General features: G+C 46.8%; 1 protein-coding gene across 6 annotated transcripts in view; it reads right to left on the bottom strand.

Annotated features, from left to right (window-relative positions):
• MAPKAP1 (MAPK associated protein 1) overlaps positions 1-17,500 on the bottom strand; it is a 119,476-nt gene that overhangs the window by 19,685 nt on the left and 82,291 nt on the right. For 2 of the 6 annotated variants that reach the window (XM_087879935.1, XM_087879936.1), the window contains exons 8-9: positions 9,447-9,554; positions 2,703-2,843 (exon numbers count right to left, since the gene is read on the bottom strand). In XM_087879935.1, the coding sequence (XP_087736061.1) occupies positions 2,703-2,843; positions 9,447-9,554 (249 nt within the window). Of the gene's footprint in view, positions 1-2,702; positions 2,850-9,446; positions 9,555-17,500 lie in introns of all 6 variants that reach the window. The other 4 variants (XM_087879933.1, XM_087879934.1, XM_087879938.1 and 1 more) reach the window with 2 other exon arrangements.

Below are 17,500 nucleotides of genomic sequence, written 5' to 3'. Positions count from 1 at the left end.
GCGTCTGGAGGCCCAGTGGGCTGAGATGGTCAGCCAGTTCCAGGCCATGAGGCAGTCCCACTGGAACGAGGCCCTCTGGCTCTTTGCCACCAGCGGTGCTTCCCTCCAGCCTTCGCCCAAAGCCCCACATCAGGAGGCTGAAGCAGACCCCAAGTCGGAATTTCTGCTCACCTCCGACCCACACAAAAAGACCCCGAAGGGGGAGACTCTCTGCAGCAACACAAAAATTCATTACATGTATCCATCCCAGGGGCCGTAGTTTGAGGACCCCTGATTTAGTGCAATATTAAAAAAATGCAAATAATTTTTCTGCGGACCACCAACATTTTCTCGCGGATCACCAGTGGGTGAGAGCCGCTGTAAAGCACTGTGCTGCGGTATATAAGTCTCTAAGTGCTACCCTTTCAAAAAAAAAAAAAAACCACAACCCACCAAAACTTCATATGAGGATGATAAAATTAACGTAAATACAAATTTTTGCAGAAGAGACGGATAAGACGTGGAACAGCTCTTCCACAAATCCAGCAGGTTTATTTCCTCACTTCGGTACAAGTGAAAGCTATTTGTTTCTAGACAGAAAGACTCGCTGGGTTAAGCATTTGTCTTTGGTGATCTGTCATGACCTTTTCAAGCTCTTATTTCTTGACAGATTCCAGATACAAGTGAGTCAAACTTCCCTGGAAGGAAAACTATCGCCCTAAGATGGTTTGCTCAAGAGCAGAAAACACGCCGAAAGCTGCCCTCCATCAACTCCAGTATATAAATCCTTTCTTAACAAGACAATGCAAGGAGGGGGTGGGGAGAAGGGAAGGGACGAGGAAGAGAAAAAAATGGAAAGGAGAGGAAGAGAGAAGAAAGGAAAACACAAGACGGAGGAAGGAAAGAGAAGGAGAGAGAAAGAAAGGAAAAAAAACGAGAAAAGGGAAAGGACAAGAGAGAGAGAGAGAGAAAAGGAAAAGAAAAGAAAGGAAGACAAAATGAAAACTTGCACAAAAGGAAAATAAGCAACAACGGACAACGGAAACCAAAAAGGGAAACAGAAAACCTCTTTGTGGCTTTAACTTTTCGGGGAATAAATACCATTTGGGGGCTCTTACACACACAGACACGCACACAGTGTCTCCGTAAACGATTTATATGTTCCCAACTTTGGGAAAGAGCAATCTCTATCAAAAAAAGAAATCGGGCGCCCAAATGCCTCTGCTCATTCAGAAATTCAGATTCCCGCACAAATGAAGGTGTCTCTTTCTTTACTCCTCCTCCTCCTCCTCCTCCTGTTTGTGTGGTCAAACAGCTGCCCTCAACGGTGGAGGCACAATTTCGGCACAAAATGAGGACTACTGGGAAACTCTGTGCTTTCCTAAGACAAGAAGCCTCTTTTCTGACACTAACCCCTGGCAGCCGTGGCGAAGGGGACCTTTGCACAGGTTCGCCTTGTACACTAATTGCGACCCTACCTGGATTGGGAGGCTCTCCTCACAGTCACTCATGCCCTTGTCACCTCATGGTTTGATTATTGCAACACGCTCTACATGGGGCTACCCTTGAAAAGTGTTCGGAGACAGAGTTGGTCCAGAATACAACCGCTCGAGCGCTCGTGGGTGCACCTAGGTACTCCCACATTACAGCAACCCTCCGTGAGCTGCACTGGCTTCCTATTGGTCTCCGGTCACAATTCAAGGTGTTGGTTATTACCTTTAAAGCCCTACATGGCTCAGGGCCAGGTTATCTTCGAGACTGTCTTCTACCACATAGCTCCCAACGATCGGTAAGATCCCACAGGGTTGGCCTCCTCCGGGTCCCGTCAGCTAAACAATGTCGCCTGGCGGGCCCGCGGGAGAAGGCCTTCTCTGTGGCTGCCCCGGCTCTCTGGAATCAGCTACCTCCTGAGGCCAGGACCGCTCCCACCCGACTGGCCTTCCGGAAAATGGTGAAAACCTGGCTTTTCCGGCAGGCTTGGGGCCGTTGAACTCACCACTGCGATCTTGTGAGATCCGGCCATGAGCGGTGCGTATGGGTTTTTAACGTCTCTTATTGTATATTGTTCATACTGTCTTTGTTGTAAGCCGCCCAGAGTCCTCAGAGAGTTGGGCGGCACAGAAATACGAAAAATAAATAAATAAATAAATAAATGACCCAGTTGTGGGGGCAATAAGCTGACTTTGTAAAAATATACAAAAGTATGAAGGCTATTGCTTAACGCATTGTAAGCCGCCCTGAGTCTCCGGAGAAGGGCGGCATATAAATCAAATTAATTAATTAAATAAATAAATAAATAAACAAACAAACATGAAGCTAGAAGGGGGAACCAGGGACATTTTGTCTCCCTCCCCGCCCCCCGGATGGGGAAAGTGATCAAAAGTGGTTTGCCATTGCTGCCTTCCGAGGGCTGAGAGAGAGTGGCTGGCTGAAGGTGTCCCCACCAGCTGCCTTTGTGCTCAAGGCAGGACAAGAACTCCTGGCCTCCTGATTTCTAGCCTGATGCCTTAACCACGATAGCCCTAGAATATATATTTTTTTTAATTGCAATGTCTTATCGTTGCCCTCTTTCGGCCAAGTTTGTCGAAGATCCCAGGTCGCGGATCTCTGGGAGTTTGGTCAGTCCTCAGATTACGTCGCTGGGCACAGCCGGAGAGGTTAAAAAAGGGCCGTGGGAAAAAAAAAAAAAAAAAAAGGCACCGAAAGCGCAGAAACCGATTTACCTAATTGAACGTCCGTGGTGAAACGGAGTCTGTGGATCATGCTGACTTTGAAAGACTTGTAATGATGGCTGCTCAGCATGTCCTGGACGGTCGCGATGTCGATCTGGGGATCTTCCTCGGAGATCTCCTCCCCTCTGGAGCCTCCGCCAAGAGAGAGAGAGAGAGAGAAAGAAAGAGAGAAAGTATGATTGCCACTCAGAGACACTCAGGAGGCCGAGGGGGACAATAAGCAGGCAAGAGGGTTTCGGGGGTCTGTGGGGGTCGGAAGGTGGGAACTGTGGAACGGGGGCGCTCGCTTGGAAGAAGAAAAGGTTAGACAGCACTGGTGGGATTCAAAGTTTTTTTACTACCGGTTGCTGGGCATGGCAGGACAAGGATACTGCAAAATCTCCATTCCCACCTCACTCCAGGGGAAGGATACTGTATAATCTCCATTCCCTACCCACTTCAGGGGAAGGATATTGCAAAATCCCCATTCCCTCCCCAGTCCAGGGGAAGAATACTGCTAATTCTCCATTCCCTCCCCACTCCAGGGGAAGGTTACTGCAAAATCCCTATTCCCTCCCCACTCCTGGGGAAAGATACTGCAAAATCCCCATTCCCTTCCCACTCCAGGGGAAGGATACTGCAAAATCCCCATTCCCTTCCCACTCCTGGGGAAGGTTACTGCAAAATCCCCATTCCCATCCCACTCCTGAGGAAGGATACTGCAAAATCCCCATTCCCTCCTCACTCCTGGGAAAGGATACTGCAAAATCCCCATTCCCTCCTCACTCCAGGGGAAGGTTACTGCAAAATCCCCATTCCCATCCCGCACCAGGGGAAGGATACTGCAAAATCCCCATTCCCACCCTATCAGCCGGGACTCGGGAGGCAGAGAATAGATGGGGCGGGGCCCGTCAGAGATGGCATTTGCCAGTTCTCCGAACTACTCCAAATTTCCGCTACCGGTTCTCCAGAACTGGTCAGAACCGGTCAGAACCTGCTGAAACCCACCTCTGTTGAACAGGTTCGGCAAAAAGCTGCAAGCGGTAGAAGAGAATATCTGGATCTGAGAGTAGCAACTAAGATGATTAGGGGACTGGAGGCTAAAACATACGATGAACAGTTGCAAGTACTTGGCATGGCTAGTCTAGTGAAGAGAAGCACCAGGGGAGACAGGATAACGGTATTCCAGTTACTGGAATACTTCAGGGCGAGATGGGTGACAAACAAATTGAACCAATCAATAAAATAAAATAAAATAATCATCATAAACCAGAGCTGAGCAACCTGGTCCCCGTTCACAAGAAGAGAAAGCGTTTTCAGCCAGTCAAACTAAATCAAGGAGAGAAGCAACCTAGAACAGAGGAGAAATTTCTTAACGGTGAGAACAATTAACCGGTGGAACAACTTGCCACCAGAAGTTGTGAGTGCTCCATCTCCTGTTTGAGCAGGGGGTTGGACCAGAGACCTCCATGGCCTCTTCCAATCCTCCCATTCTGTTATTGGTCTGATCAACAGGGAGGGATACCCCGAGTCCTGCTTATAAACATCTGGAAAACCACAGCCTTGTTGAAGAGGCTGGCCTCCCCCCCCCCAAAATGGCCCTCCCCTGGGGGAAAAGTACTCGGCAGGCCACGCGCCATCTGTCCCACAGATACCGAATTAGATCTCGTTTTACAGCCGAGTAAATTTGTCTCCTTTTTACAAACACAAAGCAAGCTACTCCGTCGTTAAGTCAGTCGCTTCCTCCGTCATAAACGGAGGAAGGAATAGATTAGCTGGAGGGGGGGAGATTTAAGAAGGCCAGGCTGTCACACAGAGTTCTTCCCTCTAATATCTTCCTTTGGTTGCCCATTTCCCTACCCCTAGCTTCCGTCTCGCTTTCCGTAATGGAAGGATGGATTCTTAAACGCACAATGAAAATTATTTGCCCTGGCTGGCCGCGGGTATTAAGAGTTCGGATGAACCCCCCCCCAAAAAAGCAGCTTTAGTCCCACTTTTATTTCATTTACTGCTCCTGTAAATGGCCCAGGTATTTGGGCTCCTGAACGAGGCTGCCGTCCTTGCTATTCTCCAGCTGCTTTATCCTGTCTTCCGAACCAAGTCCATCTTTCGGCTCGGAGAAATTTGGGACGAGGGACGGAACGGATATAAAATAAGCTCGGGAGAGCAACAAATCGCTCCCAAACGGAGGGGGAAACTGCAGAAAGCAAAGCTCAATCGGTACGTGGAGATTAAGGCAGATGGCCCCGTCATTACAATTTCACACCCCAATGCTATGCCGCCTGTGAAAATCCGACAGGACTTCCCAATCTGTAAGATAAATCAGGTTTGCCTGGCTTCCTCAATGCCTCGGAAGGGACCGGATAACTGGATAAAACGCTTCCTGCTGAGCTGGTGAAGGCCACTGCAACCGGTTTGGCCTATATAGAAATAAGAATAGCTTTGGTCTTGTCACAACCGTTTCTGTTACTAAGTTGTGTCCGACCTCATGGGCCATAGCCCCTCCCAGCCCATCCTCCACTATCTCCCTGTTGTGGTCCGCCAGCAGCCTGCAGAGCTGGTAGCGGAGTCGGAGAGTGAGGATGCTGTGGAGGACAATGGGGCAGTCCTGGAGTCTGGGGAAGGCTCGGACGAGGGCTCTGCGTCGGAGGCAGAGATGGGGCCAGGGCCATCTGGGAGTGATGTACAGACTCCGGAGCCCCCAGTCGGACAGCAGAGAGGCAGAGGAACAGGAGGAGCCTGTTCCTAGTGCACGTGTGTGCAGAGCTGCCAGAAGGCAAGAGCAGCTAAAGCAAAAGGGACAACTCGGGAGTAAGGCCAGGAGATGATTGGCCGCTCCCATAAGGCTTAAAAGAGCAGCAAAAGCTTTTGGGCTCTTTGAAGGAAAGCAACATTGCTAAATCTGTTTTCCAGTCGGTGTCTCCTATTTCTGAACTTTGTGGGGCTTTGCCAAGAAAGTGAGAACAAGTAATCAGTGGAATGACTTGCCTCCAGAAGTCGTGAATGCTCCAACACTGGAAGTTTTTAAGAAGATGTTGGATAACCATTTGTTTTGAAGTGGTGTAGGGTTTCCTGCCTAGGCAGGAGGTTGGACTAGAAGACCTCCAAGGTCCCTTCCAACTCTGTAATTCTATTATAAATTGGCGCTAGGTAAGTCTCAACGGAATTCAAGAGAGGTTGGGTTTAGACCTCTTGTGGGAATGTAAGGATACTAGGCTGGTGTCTCTCTTGATTCCACACCCCCCCCCCCAGGCTTCGCCTGTCAGGGAGAGTGAAACAAGAGAGTAGGAGAAGGCACCCACTGGTTAAACACCCAATTATTCCATTTCAGTGGAATAATTTCAACGGCAAGAGGGGAGGGAAATATTTTCAGAGTGAAGAATGAGTTTGGATTCTCGGACGACGTCTAAGATTAAGCTGGAAAATTCTCCGCAGCAACAATGCAGGACGTTTCAGACCATTCCTTGAAGAGCCTCAAGGCCCACTCTTAAGGAATCAACACAGAGGTCGTGCAAATTCCAAATGAAATAAATGTAATGCTTAGAAGCAAAAATTCTTGCCGGGGGGCGGGGGGGAGAAGTGTTTGCTTACTTCACAATATCTTCCACCGGACAGACAATTAAGCAGAGTCCTTTCCCAGCCGATCAATGCTGGTTTTCTCAGCCCTATTTTCAGTTTCAATAAGCTAACTCAGATAAGCAGACTGGAATAAAATAATAATTAAAAAAAACACCTCTGTATAGTGTTGTTACTCTCAAATATTTGAAAATCTTTTTTTTTTTTAAAAAGAAAAGCCATTGACGTTATTCCGCCGCCTATGAAAATCGCAAAACAACCCACCCGAGGGGAGAAAAATCCCGCAACGCCACCCCGACGACAAGAACAATAAAGTCATAATACGCCCTGCAGTCTGAGACATAGATGTTTCTTATTAGGATTAGAGCGGACCTCCTCCTCCTCCTTCAACGAAGGCGTAATGGGTTCTGCGAATCCGCAAGTGATCTTCCTTCTAGGGGAAGAGATTCTGGGATGAGCTGTCTGTTTTAGGAGTCTGCACGTTGGTAGGTTTTAAAAACAACAACTAATTAGATTCTCGGGAGCCGTTCAAAGGATGTGTTAGGGAAAGCTAGAGAGCGGTGAAGAAAAGGTAGAATTTCTCAGACGTAATAACGGCTTTCAGAGTCAGCCCAACCTTGCGGTAGGAAGGAGACCACCTTGGATCCAAACCCTTAGTTAAGGATGGGGACTTCTGGCCTCTTGGTACAGCTCAGTGTTTCCTATTTGGACTTCCAAAATGTGTGGATCCTGCAACCGTCCTTCATATGTTTTGGCTTCTCTGGAGGATGCTACCCTGTTTCCCTGAAAGTAAAACTCAACTGGAAAATAAGCCCTAGCATCATTTCCCAGGATGCTCGTAATATAAGCCCTACCCCAAAAATAAGCCCCCGTTAAGATCATCAGCCAGATGGACACATTTAGTACCGTATTACCCTGAAAATAAGACCTAACTGGAAAATAAGCCCTAGCATCATTTCCCGGGATGCTCGTAATATAAGCCCCACCCCAAAAATAAGCCCCAGTTAAGATCATCAGCCAGATGGACACATTTAGTACCGTATTACCCCGAAAATAAGACCAAACTGGAAAATAAGCCCTAGCATCATTTCCTGGGATGCTCGTAATATAAGCCCTACCCCAAAAATAAGACCCCATTAAGATCATCAGCCAGATGGACACATTTAGTACCGTATTACCCCGAAAATAAGACCTAACTGGAAAATAAGCCCTAATGTGTCTTTTGGAGCGAAAATTAATATAAGACCCGGTCTTATTTTTGGGGAAACACGTTAAGAAAATTCTGAAGGAACGCTTAGCTGCTACTGCTTGTAGAACTGCTGAGAGGTTACTTAAAGGAAACCTTTAGACCTGAAAATAATACTTAGTTCTCTCAGCCTCAGAAGAATGAGCACATCCCTCCTTCCCCCAAGAAAACAACAATAAAGGTTAGTTGTGCTGCACTACACCGACCCACATACACACCCACCCTGGATCCCCCAACCCACCCTCTTATTGCTTTAATGTAGTGGTATATTGCTTAATGAAAGTTCTTAATTGTAATTCAATTAATTACATACACAGCGTCCCCAATTACATTTTCCAATAAGATATTGGCTTTGATACAGGACTAAAGGCACTTAACCAATTTTAATATATTAAGACCAATTTCCCTTGAATACTAATTACGGTTTAATGACGAAATGAGAACCAGGAACTCTCCAGAAGCTGGGTGGGAAGTATAAAAGGAAATTAACCATGAATAGTGCAGGGACTTCTCTCGAGCAGAGAAGAGAGGTGGGGAAAAGAGAGGAGGGGAAAAGTGGGGGGGGGGAGAGAAATAAAAATAAAAATCCCACCGCAACGCAGTTCCTACCGAACATTCCCAAATATGGGAAGAGATTGTGTTTTATCTTCCCAATCCCAGTAAGGGCTGGGTGAAAAAGAAAGAAGAAGACGACTTCTTGTGTGCTAATAATAATATTCAAAAAAATGTGATTTTTCTTTTCCCCCCTTCACTTAATCCCTTGAAATATAAACACACAAGATCTCGGAACGCAGTTTTTTTGGCGTTCATTTTTTCCAGCATCTGTTCAGCTCCTTAAAGAGAATAGGGGTGTAAGCGCATGCACACCGCGTGCTCTTCTGGAGGAGAAAAAAATAAAATAAAAACGCCTTAACGCTGCAAATCCTTTATCTGAAGAAATGGCTAATTTTAATTACAGCAGCTAAAATTAGACGGGGAAGTCTCACGGCAATTGGGAGATGTCTCCGGGGCATGCGAAGAATGGAGTACCAGCTGTCCAGGACTATACCCACCCACCCCCCCTCTCTCCTTTCAGATAGGTCTTAAATGCCAGGCTCAAAAGGTAGCAATCGTAAAGAGAGGAGCAGCGAGGAATAACTACAGACCTGCAATTTGCCAAAGTACCGAACCATGGATTGGAGATTTTAACATCAATTACTGAGCCCCGGTGGCACAGTGGTTAGAATGCAGCATTGCAGGCTAATTCTGCCCACAGCTTGGAGTTCGATCATGACCGGCTCCAAGGTTGACTCAGCCCTCCGTCTTTCAGAGGTCGGTAAAATGAGGACCCAGATTGTTGGTGGGGAGGGAAGCAAGAGCTGTAAACCGCTTAGAGAGTAGCTGCAAAGCACCGTGAGCTGAGAAGCCAGAGGACGTAACTTACCCGAGCTTGAAGTGTTTTATAAAGGGCTGTAAGGAAGGAGGGAGGGAGGGAAGGAGAGAGAGAAAAGAAGGAGGAGGAGGAGGAGGAGGAGGAGAAGGAGAAGGAGAAGGAGAAATTATTATGAAAGAAATCCTAGCAAATCAACTCTATCCTTCTCCAACCTGGAGGAGGAGGAGAAGGAGGAAGAGGAGAAGAAATAGAAGAAGATGAGGAGGAGGAGTGAGAGGAGGAGGGAGAAGGAGGAAAAGGAGAAGGAGAAGGAGAAGAAGAAGAAGGAGAAGGAGAAGTTATTATGAAAGAAATCCTAGCAAATCAACTCTATCCTCCTTCTCCAACCTGGACGAGAAGGAGGAGGAGGAGGAGAAGAAGAAGAAGAGGAGAAGGAGGAGGGAGAAGGAGGAGAAGGAGAAGAAGAGGAGGAGGAGGAGAAGGAGAAGGAGAAGAAGAAGAAGGAGAAGAAGAAGAAGAAGAAGAAGGACAACAACAACAACAACAACAAGAGCCAACCTACTATTCTCACGGACGAGGCAAAATTCCAGAGTGCTTTGGCTCTCCAAGGTACAATCTAAGTCGATGGGAATGTTGGGCTCACTCTGTTTCTCCAGGCGGTATTGAGGTCCTGAAAAGAGACAATAAGCAACTTTTATACGGACTGTCTATGGAGATTCTCGGCCATTCCCCCAAGACAGGTCTTGTTTGTCCCAAAGGTTCTTATTTCAAGAGGCAACTGGACTTTTCCTTTGTTTTTCCTTGAAGACGTTTCGTTTGTCATCCGAGAAGCTCCTTCAGCTCTTCCGTTCTCAGCTTCACGGATGAGAAGCAAAACGTCCTCAAGGAAAAAAACGAAGGAGAGTCCAGTTGTTTCTTGAAAAAGCACCTTTTGTGACTTTATGAGAACGCTTCTTCAGTCTGCACAAGGGGATTCTCGATGACTGGGTTGTCAAGAGTTCGTTCCAAAAATCAAATCCAGAAAGCACACGCAGGGAGACTGATGCAGCAGGATTCATTAACTTCTTTATATACATAATAACACATGAAGTAAATTTACAATATCAACAGCAGATTTCTTCCAATGTGGTAGTAGTTACAAGCAAAACACAAGCAGAGCACAGCAGACTAGTTTCAGTTCTCAGCACACACACAGAGCTGAGCCACGCCCAGCCTCCTTCCAGTTTCAGTTTCCAATTCAGCTCCCATTGGCTGATCTGTTGCCATGCCTATTCATCGGCTGACCTTGTTATCATGTCTTCTCAGTCTTGAATTCCCTCTGCAGCAGGACATGATCAAAAGCAGAGCATGGAGCTGGATCTAGGTGTTTGGAAAGCCAATTGCATTTTGTGAATAAGAGAGAGAGAGAGAAAGAGAAAGAGAATAGAAAGAACGAAAGAATGAACAAATGACAAAGAAAGAAAAGAAGGAAGGAAGGAAGGAAGAAAAAAGGAAGGAAGGAAGGAAGAGGGAGGACTAAGAGAGAGACTATATGGAAGGGAAAATGATAAGAGTTAATGAGAGAAAGGAAGGACGGAGGGAGGAAGGGAGGGAGTCTAAAGCCACAGCAATAATGTTAGAAAAGAAGGAAGGAAGGAAAGAAGAAGTAAAGGGAGGGAGGAAGGAAGGAAAGAAGGAAGGAAGAAGGGGAAGGAAGGAGAGGGAAAGAAGAAAGGAGAGGAAGGAAGGAAATCTAAAGCCACAGCAATAATGTTAGGAAAGAAGAAAGGAAGAAGGAAGGAAGGAAGGAAGGAAGGAGAGAAAGCATCCCAACCAAGCATCATCACGTAGAAAAGCCATCTGATTTGCAACAGAGCCCGTTGCTAGTCTCTGGAAAAACATGGCAGGACTATTGGCAACCAGAACCACAGAGTAACAGAATTGGAAGGGATCTTGGAAGTCGTTTAGTCCAACGTCATGCAGGAGACGTATTCTAGGAGTTGGAGCTGCCGACCTTTCTGATCGACAAGCTCAGTGTCTTAGCCACTGGGCCACCTAGCTGGGCTTAGCAACAAAACAGCGCTTGACAAACCCAAGCAAAGAAAAGGCAGCTTGTTTTGTCTAGCAAGGGAGGAAATAATAATAATAACCCTTTCCTCCCTGCGCCTGCTGAAATGGAAACTCTGCGTTGTCGTCGGAGGTGTGCTGTCAGACCCAGCTTAAGAACCGAGCAGCTCGGGTGTAAAACGATCCTACGGAGAGGCACAGCTTTCCCCCCCCACTCTTGTCTCCCACGGCTGGGAATCCGCCAAAGGCTGAGTGGGTTCCAAAATCTGCCCCTGGCCGCGTTTACCGCAGAAAAACCTGTTTCCATCAAGTTGAAGATTCTTATCTGCTCCTCAATTCGGTCAGAAAAGTTTGAACAATCCGCTGTTGCACGCCACTTCTGACATTTTTCCAAGCTTGCTGGAGACCGACAACAAATAAGGATGGCTGCTGGATTCCGGTAGAGGAAAATCGAATACCCCAAAAATAAGATCCGGTTTTATATTAATTTTTGCTCCAAAAGTCGCATTAGGGCTTATTTTCTGGTTAGGTCTTATTTTGGGGGGAAATACGGTACTAAATGCATCCATCTGGCTGACAATCTTAACTGGGGCTTATTTTGGGGATAGGGCTTGTATTACGAGCATCCTGAAAAATCATGCTAGGGCTTATTTTCTGGTTGGGTCTTATTTTCAGGGAAATATGGTACTAGATGCCTCCATCTGGCTGACAATCTTAACTGGGGCTTATTTTGGGGATAGGTCTTGTATTACAAGCATTCTGAAAAATCATGCTAGGGCTTATTTTCTGCTTAGGTCTTATTTTCGGGGAAACGGTATGAAATTTTTTTATTCGTCGTTTCCCATTCTGGGAACCGGCAGAGGCAAGAATATCAAATCAATAAACGAATTATAAATAAGCCAGCCGGCCATGACTTTTCCTCGTAGTATAACTGTCCCCAGGGCAATCCCATCTACTTCTAGCCCCTTCCAACTTGGGGGCTTCGGAAAGGAATCCAGTTGGCCATTGTAGATTAAATGATGATCAGCGCTAAATTGAATTCCAGAAAAACAGGGTTGGAAGGGACCTTGGAGGTCATCTAGTCTAACCTCTTGCTCAAGCAACAGACCCACTAAAGCTTTGGTGGCGCAGCAGACTAAAGTGCTGTTAAGTAGCACCAGCTGCCTACAATTACTGCAAGTTCGAATCTCACCAGGCTCAAGGTTGACTCAGCCTTCCATCCTTCCGAGGTAGGTAAAATGAGGACCCGGATTGTGGGGGCAATAAGCTGACTTTGTATAAAAAAAGAACACCGCTTAGGGGGGGCCGAAAACCCTACTAAGCAGGTATATACAAAAGTATGAAGGCTATTGCTTAACGCATTGTAAGCCACCCTGAGTCTCCGGAGAAGGGCGACATATAAATTGAACCAATAAATAAATAAATACCCTTTCGGACAAATGGCCGTCCAATCTCTTCTTAAAAACCTCCAGGGATGGAGCACCCACAAGCTCTGGAGGCAAGCTGTTCCACTGATCAATTATTTTCACAAATTAAGGAAATTTCTCCTTAGTTCTCGGGTGGATCTTTCCCATGGTAAACTTCTATGCATTACTTTTGGCTTCACTATCCGTATTCCAGCTGTATGACATACAGAGCCTATTTTAAAGTTGATTTCTACAAAAAAGCCTCAGCCTTCCCAGTGGTGACTAGTCCCCAAAATGGCCCTGCTGAGGATTTTCTAAACCTTTCTGAGTCCAAATGTCGGTCGAAAACATCCCCGACTGACCTCAATTTGGCTTGATTTATTTTACATCGAAGTGTAATTAAAGGAAAGCCCCATTAATTAAATGCGGTTTGAAACGGCGGCTTTGTGTATATTTAACCGGTTTTATTTCGTATCGGGTGAAAAATGAAAATTTCATCGCCTCGGACGGGGAGGTGGCTGCATTCAGCCCTGGAGGGTAGAACATAAGCCATGGTTTGTTGGATTGGACCCCTTGGCTTGTCTAGCCAGACAGTCTGTTCTTCTCCCATCGGCCAACTAATAACACAAGGAAGACTGTTGGTCTCGCAGCAGATGGCCTTCGGAGGGAGTCACACTAGACAACTGAACAATTCTTAAAGCAACAATTCTTAAAGTAACAGACACCTTAACTCAACCAGCCACTTCGTAATGCACAATTCGAGGAATGCACAATCTTTACCGTGTTTCCCCGAAAATGAGCTCTCCCCCAAAAATAAGCCCTCCGTCCCCGAAATTATTTAAAGGCATGCGTAGCCAGTCCCCACCATTTCCTCTGGTTAGGGTGAGGGAGACAGAGGTTGTTGTGACCCCGACTCCCGAGCCTATCCTAACAGAGGAAGAGGACTCAGAAGGTGATGGGGAGGAACTGACAAGGCCTCCCTTTCCAGGACCCTCCTCTCTGGCAATGCCTCAGGTTCCATCCGAAGGCCAGGAGGAACAGCCTCCCGTGCCAGGAGGAAGGCATATCGGAGCACCAATTGATAGGGAGTGAGGATGATGAATCAATCATCCAATTGATAGGGAGTGAGGATGATGAATCCTGGCTTGATCCCAGGCAGCGTCGGAGGGAGAAGCGTGCGCAGCAACGGAAGAGGTGTGGGAGGGCCAGAGATTGAGCCGAGTCATGGAGCCACGTCCCACCAGGAATAAAAGTGGGTGGGATTGCTCTTCAGGCTTTGTGACGGACAAAGTTAAACCCTGCAAGTCACATCGTGATCTCTGAAATTCGGCTTTGATATATTTTGGACTGAACATTGACTAAACTCTTGTCTCGTGGATAATTTGTTGCTCCTGTCCTCTTCCGCTTTATGGGAGTGAAACCGGTCTTGGCAGGCATTCGGCAGTTTGCTGCCAAAACTTTGGTCTTCCAAGAATTCTAATCTGTTTACCTAATAAAATATTGTCAGGCCCTTCTCTCTCTCTCTCTCTCTCTCCCACCCTCCCTCTCTTCTTCTCCCTCTCTCTCTCCCTTCCTCCTTCTCTCTCCCTCCCTTTCCCTCCCTCCTTCTCTCTCTCCCTCCCTCCTTTCTCCCCCCTTCCCTCCTTTCTCCCTCCCTCCTTCTCTCTCTCCCACCCTCCCTTCTTCTCCCTCTCTCCCTTCCTCCTTCTCTCTCTCTCCCTCCCTCCCTTCTTCTCTCTCCCTCCCTCCCTCCCCCTCCCTCTCTCTCTCTTCCTCTCTCCCTCCTTCTCTCCCTCTCTCTCTCTCGTACGAGAAGTGGACATTATTCCGAGAAGCCATCTTTGCCTGCCAGCTAAATTGCGAAAGCCTTCAGATGGCCTTTTGAAAAGCCGAGCCCATCAGTTCTAATTTTTTAAAACTTCTCCTTTTCAGTCAAGGCGAGAAAAAAAAGGGCCAATCCCAACTTTTATCTGTGCTAAAAAGAAAAAAAAAGAAAGAAAGAAAGAAAAAAAGTGCTTTTATCTGCACGCCCGATGTCAGGAGCTCCATCTCTCTCTCTTCCTGCTGACAAGCCGAGACGAGAAAGATAAGATTGGGAATGACTCTCCCTTCTCGGAGTAAATAAATAATCAATACTCATCTAAATGTAAATGAGAAAGTATCCCCCCGCTGATAACCGGGGCTCTTATCAAACGGCCAATTTCAAATCACCACCCGCTCCGGCCAGGGATAATGGCTTAAAAATGGTCACTCAATTGAAACGATCGCCAGAGATCAACTAGGTTTGGGGTCGGGCTGCTTTCCTGACGCCCCCCACCCCCACCCCAATATTTGGGGAATGCAATTTGGGGGCCCATTAACTTTCAGCAGCAATGAAAGATGAATGGGGTTGAAGGTTGACGGACCCGGGGGGGGGATAAAACAAACCTGAAGGTGGATTTGATTCCCTCCCTCCAGCCCATTTTCTTTCCTTCCTTCCAAACAGGGAGAGACCCAACCACCAAAGCAACAGCAGCAAAAGAATGTAAAAAAAAAGGAGGAGAGCGCAGCAGATGAGACGTAGAACGAATCCGAGCAGAGATAAAACAAGGATCAGGTTCATATTTTGGATGCATTATCCACAGACCCAGCTCTCCCGGAGACGCCCATCGTCCTGGGAATGGGGATGAGGGTGAACGGCAGCAATGCAAGGTTGCAGAGTGATGGGACGTGGTCTTCCTGGAAGGCTTGAAGGCAGTGGCGAAATCCAGGTTTTTTTTTTTACTACCGGTTCTGTGGGCGTGGCTTGGTGGGCGTGGCTTGGTGGGCCTGGCAGGGGAAGGATACTGCAAAATCCCCATTCCCTCCGCACTCCTGGGGAAGATTACTGCAAAATCCCCAGTCCCTCCCCACTCCAGGGGAAGGATATTGCAAAATCCCCATTCCCTCCCCACTCCTGGGGGAAGGATATTGCAAAATCCCCATTCCCTCCCCACTCCAGGGGAAGGATAATGCAAAATCCCCATTCCCACCCCACTTCAGGGGAAGGATAATGCAAAATCCCCATTTCCTCCCGATCAGCTGGGATTCGGGAGGCAGAGAATAGATGGGGGTGGGGCCAGCCAGAGGTGGTATTTACCGGTTCTCCGAACTACTCAAAATTACCACTACCGGTTCTCCAAACTACTTAAAATTTCCGCTACCGGTTCTCCAAACTACTCAAAATTTCCGCTACCGGTTCTCCGAAGTACTCAAAATTTCCGCTACCGGTTCTCCAAACTACTCAAAATTTCTGCTACCGGTTCTCTGAACTACTCAAAATTTCCGCTACCGGTTCTCTGAACTACTCAAAATTTCCACTACCGGGTCTCTGAACTACTCAAAATTTCCGTTACCGGTTCTCCGAACTACTCAGAATTTCCACTACCGGTTCTCTGAACTACACAAAATTTCCGCTACCGGTTCTCCGAAGTACTCATTCCGCTACCGGTTCTCCAAACTACTCAAAATTTCTGCTACCAGTTCTCTGAACTACTTAAAATTTCCGCTACCAGTTCTCTGAACTACTCAAAATTTCCGCTACTGGTTCTTCAGAACTGGTCAGAACCTGCTGAAACCCACCTCTGGTGTAGGGTCTCCTGCTTGAGCAGGAAGTTGGACTTGAAGACCTTCAAAGTCCCTTCCAACTCTATTATCCTACGTTCTATAAATCAGAGCTGCTAGACAGATTTGAGTTCATGCCAAAGATCAACATCAAAGGGAATATACCAAAGGAAGAGTCCACCACTGCAGGAATAAAAATTCAGCGAACGGTTCTTGGGAAATTTATGGATTACTTGTGGCAGATAAAACCTCCTTTTATAGCTTCCACCGAGATCCTTAAGGAAGCAATCTACTGACCGCTTTCTACCCACGATAAAGAGATCGCAGCGGTACCTTTTTTCCTTCTCTACCTGTGAGAAAACGGGTTGATTACACAAGCCGGAAGTTATGTCCTCGGCTAGGAGGGATCTAGTTGCGTGATGAAATTCCACCCGATTAATTGGCGAGGCTGAGCGGTGCACTCTTTGCAAATAAAAGCAAATTTGTGATTTGGCCTTTTTCTGCCTTTCGAGGAAAGTATCCGTGCTGTCAGGCTGGATACCAGATCGATAAATTGAACTGAACCATTAAAAAAAGGCCCCAATCAAACTTTTCAGTTACAATTTGATTAAATAATTTTTTCCACTGCATTCGTTTCATTCAGACTGTATCTTACTCCTATTGGTACTGCTGCTTACTTGTCTCTTCTCGCTATAATTTATTGGCTGTTGATTCCAGGGGTTTGAGTCCTAGCCAGGGATCTAAGAATCTTTAAAAGTCAAGGATCTCTTGCGATTCTCTCTACTGGAATAAACGGAAGAATGTCTCCCAACACCTCTTCCTCTGATCAAAATATGGCTATGAGTGAAGAGGATTATTGCTAATGCTCGGAGTGTTGGGTTTGCAAGTTACTCTTTGTTATAAATCTAGTGTGCCATGCGGACGTTTTCTGACCCAACTAGGTAACATTATCAGTATTAGAAGTTACTTAGTTGGGTCATGAAACATCTGCAAGAAAAACGCCAAGCTCAGAGAGCACCAAGGACCCCGCAGTCTTCCTCCTCCAGCCCCACTCTCTTCTAGCACCCTTCTCCTCCCTTTTCCTTCTCCTCCTCTCCGCAAATCCCACTCCCTTCCAACACTGACGTCGTTACCTAGCTGGGTAAAGAAAGGTCTGCAAGAAAAACGCCAAGCTCAGAGAGCACACCAAGGACCTCACAACTCTTCACCCTCAGCTACCAATATTTCCTCTTCCGTTGGTACGGAGCTAGCTACTTGGATCATTTCCATCCTGCGCTACTCATTGCCAGCTACTGGTAGTTATCGGTAAAATGTCCCCGTACGCACAAAACTCTAAATGCATTATACCGCACACTTTAAAAACCGACTTTGTGATACGAAAACCTGCCAAAGACGTCTCGGGGAAAATCACGAGATTTGTTTTTTGGTTTTTAAACCCTTTGGGGACAGTCCCATCGTTCGGTGTTTGCAACTCCCTTTCTTTTTCTTTTGTTTTGTTTTTTTTTTAAAAAAAGGCACTGACACGAGTAAATTTGTAATTGGGCTTTCTTACACACACCTACACATATACACAACCATCACC

The sequence above is a fragment of the Pantherophis guttatus genome, chromosome 16, assembly GCF_059756535.1.
Source record: "Pantherophis guttatus breed Tessera chromosome 16, ASM5975653v1, whole genome shotgun sequence".
Lineage (NCBI taxonomy): Eukaryota > Metazoa > Chordata > Lepidosauria > Squamata > Colubridae > Pantherophis > Pantherophis guttatus.
The sequence above is the reverse complement of the archived record's forward strand: the minus strand, read 5'-3'. Positions and strand labels throughout refer to the sequence as shown.